The 6179-nt window shown below is 49.4% G+C and overlaps 1 protein-coding gene across 8 annotated transcripts in view; it reads left to right on the forward strand.

The window, feature by feature from the left end:
- The window catches only part of GMEB2 (glucocorticoid modulatory element binding protein 2), a 24848-nt gene extending 21418 nt beyond the window's left edge, over window positions 1-3430 (forward strand). For 7 of the 8 annotated variants that reach the window (XM_006021673.1, XM_006021674.1, XM_025201726.1 and 4 more), the window contains 2 exons: window positions 889-1011; window positions 1277-3430. In XM_006021673.1, the coding sequence (XP_006021735.1) occupies window positions 889-1011; window positions 1277-1926 (773 nt within the window). In that variant the 3' untranslated portion in view covers window positions 1927-3430. The remainder of the gene's footprint in view (window positions 1-888; window positions 1012-1276) is intronic. The other variant, XM_006021675.1, reaches the window with a different exon arrangement.
- The last annotated feature ends 2749 nt before the right edge of the window (window positions 3431-6179 follow it).

Below are 6179 nucleotides of genomic sequence, written 5' to 3' on the forward strand. Positions count from 1 at the left end.
AATCTAACCTGTGGGAAAAAAAAAATAAAAGATTGTTTCCAGCAGCTGACAAACCAGTTCCCACCAGTCTTGCCATTTAAATACACGCTGCTAACATGAGCTGGTTTTTGCAGTTCAATTGCCATGTGTGCTGGGTAAGCATGCACACGGGTTTCTGAATATAGAAGCAGTAACTTAATGTTTACTTCTAGATACTTTACAGAACACCAGCATTTGGGACCAAATGCCATGGCCAGCTCTTCTGTCCTTCTTAGTCTTTTCAGTTTCTCCCCAGTGTGCTACCTGGCATGGCTTTTGTTGTATGCCTCATTGGGAGAAGATGCCTCTTTTCCTGCCCCGTGATGAGAACTCCTTAGAAGTTATGGGTTTCCTTGTTTTTTTCAGAGATTTCTATGGAAAGTTGTCTGGATAACAGACATTCTTAACCAGAAAAAGATTTATTAAAAACAGAGAAAATAGATCTAGATTTGCATTTTTCATAAATTTAAACTATAGAAGACTTTCTTGGCTTATTTTTTCCCCTCTGTAACACAGTCTTTCTCGTGTATCTTGTGAACACAGCGTTGTCTTCTGACCGCTCTTAGGCAAGTGTTATCCAGAGATCAACCGACTATTTTGTCTGGAGACCTCTCTTAAAAATCTGTATTTGTGGGGAAAGGACTGCCTTTTCCTAATTACCCCTTGGCACATTCCCATCTCCTTCCTGCCTCATCATTTTAAGTGTAAATGTTAATGAATTCCTGAGCTGGGACTGCTTGTGTTATCCTGAAAAAAGATTTTGGCAATGTTAGTGTTACGTATTTGTGTTTTACCAGGAAGAAGCTCAATCCTGTCTGTAGGGAATGATATTTTCCTCAAAGCCTTATGTCTGCCTTTCGTGTTTTTAAGATGCAGTCTTACTCAACAACATTGTCCAGAACTTTGGCATGCTGGACCTAGTAAAGAAAGTTCTGGCTAGCCACAAATGCCAGATGGACCGTTCGAGAGAACAGTACACACGGGATTTAGCAGGTATGCTCCAAGGGCATTCCAAACTCTTAGTCCTGCGATATCCAGTGCTCCCGCACAGCTTTTCTGTAGGAGAACATAGATTTCTTCCTAAAGCCAAAAAGTGCACTCTAAAGAGGTCTGGAATAGTGCCAAGAGACCGGTTAACCTGTTTTGCTTGTACTTCAGGGGTTGCAAGGGTATCAGAACCAGGGCGCTGGCCACTGGGAGACTTGTGCTAGGCCACGGCTGGTAGGTGCTCAACTCTTGTCCCCATCTCTGTTTTCAGCTTTGGAGCAGCAGTGTGACGAGCACCGCAAGCGGGCGAAGGAGCTCAAGCACAAATCGCAGCACCTCAACAACGTGCTGATGACTCTGACGCCAGTCTCTGTCCCTGCGCCTTTGAAACGCCCCCGGCTGACGAGGGCCACGTCGGGGCCAGCTGCCATAACTTCGCACGTCCTGTCCCAATCTGCCCAAATCGCTGTTGCCCCAGGAGTGCCAATTTCTCAGCTTGCCAGCCTTCCTCTCGGCAAAGTGGTGTCTGCCCTTCCGACGTCTGTGCTTGGGAAAAGCACGTCTCAGACTTCTGCAGTCAGCTCCCCTGCCTCGCCCCTATTGGGGGGATACACTGTACTGGCCTCGGCAGGCTCTAGCTTCCCCAACGCTGTGGAGATCCATCCTGACGCTTCCAACCTGACTGTCCTCAGCACAGCCGCCATACAGGATGGCAGCACTGTGGTAAAAGTGGTGAGCCCTTTCCAGTTGCTCACCTTACCGGGACTAGGCACTGCCATACAGAACGTAACACAAATGGCTCCCGGTGGGAGCACAATTGTGACGGTGCCGTCTAGTGCGGTTGAAGGTGCAACAGCATCAGATGAACACACCACAACCATTGAGGTGACCACAGTGGCAGAAGAGTCGGAGCAGAAATGAAAGGGGAACTCACCTGGAGGGACTGTTTCTGTGACATACTCTGGGTGAAGCTGCCTTTTTCTGTCTGTATTGAGAGAAGAAGGAGCAGCGTAAAGAGGGCACAGGGAAATGAGACTTGGAGAACGGCTAACATTGGTAATAACAAGGTGTGATCAGAGGGAGGAACCCCCCTCCAAAAAGGATGAAAAGGGAAGGATGAGAATTGCATTGTTCTGGTTTAAGGTCAAAAAGTTCCTCCTCTGCTTTTCAGGAATACATTATTCCATGCCTTGCTCACCAGCTCAGGATTGTCTCCAGACATCCTGGAGCAGAGAGTGTTAGAGGAACAGGGACGGGCAGGGCCACAGCACAGGGCAATGAACAGAAAGTAGCAAAGGTTAAGGAAATACCGGCCATTGAGCAGGCGAGTACCAGGTGTAGCTCCAGAAGCTGAGAGCCGGTGGCCAAGGTGTATTTCTGGGGTCTGGCATCATTCAATGACTGCATGAGTCCCAGGGAGCATCTGCTACTGCTACTTCCTAGCAGAGGGCAGGCTGGGAGGTCGGTGTCTGGGCAGAGGGCCAGTACAGGGCACGCAGCTGAATTCAACAGATGGTTACTTCTAAGAGATGCATGGCAGTGAAGTGAAAGCAGCCTTGGACCAGGGGAGATCCTCTAATGAGCAGCAGTCACAGGGCTGATGCAGGTGACCCTTGTTGTTGGTTTCTGCACATGACATTGGATTGGGACAGTTTAAAACGCCATATGTCAGTATTACCTGATGGGAAGCCTCCTCACTGTGATTAAGATGCTGGGTTCCCACATCTGATCATAGGGGTGGAGGAGGGAGAGTGGCTAGGAGGGTTTGATTCCATCCTGGGACGAGAGAAATCCACAGATGTGGGAAATCTGTAACCGCTGAGGATTAAGGGCCGCGTCCGTTTTCTCCCACAACCTGTACTTTCAGTTCGGGTTTGGTTTTTGTTTTGTTTGCTTTCTCTTAAAGCCAATCTTGCAGCTCTCTGGGTTGCGAAGTGGGTGTGTAGTGAGAAGGATCAGACTGTTGAACCTGCAGAGGTACTCATTAAACAGCAGCACCAACAGGTGTTTCAACTTCCTCCACTTCAGCAGGGTGTGAACGCTGAAACCTAAATGTCATCGCGTCCGCGCTGATTCTCTGCTCAGAAGTGTCCAGCCACGAGCCTTACTGATGTGGCTGCACGCTGTTGTCCTTTCCCATTGTGTTGGAAAGATGCTTTGTGGCTGCAAGATTTGAGAGGTGCCATTAGAATATGCGGTTCTTGAATAGTCTTTTGATTATTCAGTTCGCTCGCAGTCTTGCTACTGTCCTCAGTTTAAAAAAGAAAAAAAAAAAAGAAAATGCCAGCGTGCGTACATAAGGAGCTGTTTTCACCATCTCCAGCAAAAAGGGGTTGAAGCGTGGGTTTTCTACAAGCTCAGTTTGCCAGCGGCAGCAGCAGCAACAGGTCACTTTAATAACCTAATAAATATTTTTTTGAAAGAGTGCCGTCGGCGTATTGCATTTCCTAATCCGTGCCTGGTCGATTGCATCTCGTATTTACGTACAAGACTAGGCCAAAGCACGGCCGTGATTCGGATTTAAAGAAGCTCTTCCCTTACTCCCCCTGCTTCTCGCGTACTTTGCAAAGAAACACGGCAGATTCTTCCAAAACTTGGGGCGGGTTGTGTTGTTTCCTGCCCTAGCCTGGGATGCTGTTTCCCTCTGCCCCTATAACGGCGATCTGTGAACCTCTGGTGGTCTGTGATGTTTGGCCAGGTTTCTGCAGCTGGTCCCTGAGGCGCAGGAGCCCTGCACACCTCGACGGGTTCTCGGGGAGAAGTTTCAGTGAATGCACTAATCTAGAGATTTGGAGGGTTGGTCTTGTTCGCCTGGCCTGAAAAGCGAGAGGACTGACTGAGGTCCTTAAAGTGAGCAGAGACTTGACGCTGGCTAAGCTCAGGGCAGCATTGCTTGAGGCTTGAGTAGGAAGTTAGGTGGGAGTGAAGTGTCTTTTGTTTGTGATCCCAACCTCCTAGGAAGGCTTTAAAGGGTGGCAGCTCCACTGATTTGGGTGGGGGAAGCTGAACTCCCCCGGACTGCTCTGCGCTCTGTAGACCAACCTGGGATTCCTTACATCAGACCCCAGCAAGGAGTGAAGGGGCATTGCCTGCCATTTTTTCTAAAGGTTTGTTGACAGATGACAAAATTAACTGTTATCTAAATTACAGGAGGATAGGGGTTTTGTGTTTGCATTTTTTTTAACTCTGCGTTTGCTGGAGAGGAGGATGAAAATATACAGCTTCTCTGGGAATGGAACAAGCTCCTCCAGAAATGCGAATTATACCACTGATATCACTAGGTTTGTGAACAGAGAGAAGTTTTGCCTCAGACTTATTGCTAATGACATTAAGGGGCTCTTCTTCGCTCTTCACCCCAGGATGTCGGCCGTGCTTATGACAAAATTGTGTATACGTGACCAGCCAGCATGAATGGGAAGCAGGGTCCTCCCTAGACCTTTCATTCTCCTTATCTGGCCTCCCCATCCTGTCTGTGGGGTGCTGCTGTAGCAGAGTTTCTACACTGGGAGAAGCTGGAATGCATTTCTAACAGAGAGAAGCTTGCTAGAGAAGAGGAAGAAATTAGGGAGGGTTTAGCACCTGGAGACAAACTGTGAGACAAAAGGCTTTAGTGACTGAATAGGCTTGTGTGCGTGTGCATCCATGCATGCCAGGGCAATCCAGCAGAGACAAGAAACAGAGACGAAGTACCCAGTTGGATGCTGCGTGCAAGTTCTCTAACTACAGCACACTGGCTCTTGACCTCTTTGCATTGCAACACACACCCCAGGACTGTGGATCTTAGAATCACAGACAATGCGGGTTGAAGGGACCTCAGGAGGTCGCATCTAGTCCAACCCCCTGCTCAGCAGGACCAGCCCCAATTAAATCATCCCAGCCATGGCTTTGTCTACCCAGTCTTAAAAACCTCCAAGGAGGGAGACTCCACAACCTCTCTGGGCAGCCTGTTCTAGTGCTTCACTGCCCTCCTAGTGAGAGTTTTTCCTAATATCTAACCTCAGCTTCTCTTGCTGCAACGTGAGCCCATTGCTCCTTGTTCTGCCATCTGCCCCCACTGAGACCAGCCCAGCTCCATCCTCTTTGCAGCCCCCCTGCAGGGAGGTGAAGGCTGCTATTCAATCCCCCTCAGTCTTCTCTTCTGCAGACCTAATAAGCCCAGTTCCCTCGGCCTCGCCTCACGCGTCCTGCCCCTCAGCCCCAAACCATTTTCATTGCCCTCCATCGGCTCTCCCCAATTTGTCCACATCCTTTCTGTAGTGGGGGGCCCAAAACTGGACACAGGACTCCAGAGGTGGCCTCCCCAGTGCTGAATAGAGAGGAATAATCACTTCCCTCAATCTGCTGGCTCCTACCAATGCAGCCCCGGATGCTGTTAGCCTTGGCACAAGGGCACACTGCTGGCTCATATTCAGCTCATTGTCCACTGTCCCCCCAGGTCCTTTTCTGCAGAGCTGCTGCCCAGCCAGCTGGCCCCCAGTCTGCCCCGGTGCATGGGATTGCTCTGTCCTAAGTGGAGGACGCTTCTTATTGAACCTTATGAAGTTTCTTTTGGTCCAGTCCTCCAATTTGTTGAGGTCTCCCTGAATCCTAGCCTGACCAGCGTATCCACTACTTGCCTCCAAGCTTGGTGTCATCTGCAGACTTGCTGAGGGTGCACTCGGTGCCATCTTCCAGGTCATTGATGATGAAGACATCGAACAAAACCGACCCCTGGGGCACTGCACTTGATACCGGCTGCCAACTAGACATCGAGCCATTGGCTACTACCCTCTGAGCCTGATGATCCAGTCAGTTTTCTGTCCACTTTACAGTCCATTCATCCAACCCATTCTTCCTTAGCTTGCTTGTGAGAATGGTGTGGGAGACCAAAAGCCTTGCTAAAATCAAGATGTATCACGTTCGCTGCTGTCCCTGCATCCATAGAGCCAGCCGTCTCATCCTAGAAGGCAGCCAGGTTGGTCAGGCATGGCTTGCCCCTGGTGAGTCCATGCTGCGACTTCCTAATCACCACCTTCTCCTCCAAGTGCTTAGAAGTGGGTTCCTTGAAGACCTGCACCAGGGACTGAGGACCAGTTTGCAGTTCCCTGGTTTCTCCTCCTTCCCTTTCTTTAAAGATGGGCACTAGATCTGCCCTTATTTAAAAAAAAAAAAAGGAGCATCTTGTCTAGCTTGCA

The sequence above is a fragment of the Alligator sinensis genome, unplaced genomic scaffold, assembly GCF_000455745.1.
Source record: "Alligator sinensis unplaced genomic scaffold, ASM45574v1 scaffold752_1, whole genome shotgun sequence".
Taxonomy (NCBI): Eukaryota; Metazoa; Chordata; order Crocodylia; family Alligatoridae; genus Alligator; species Alligator sinensis.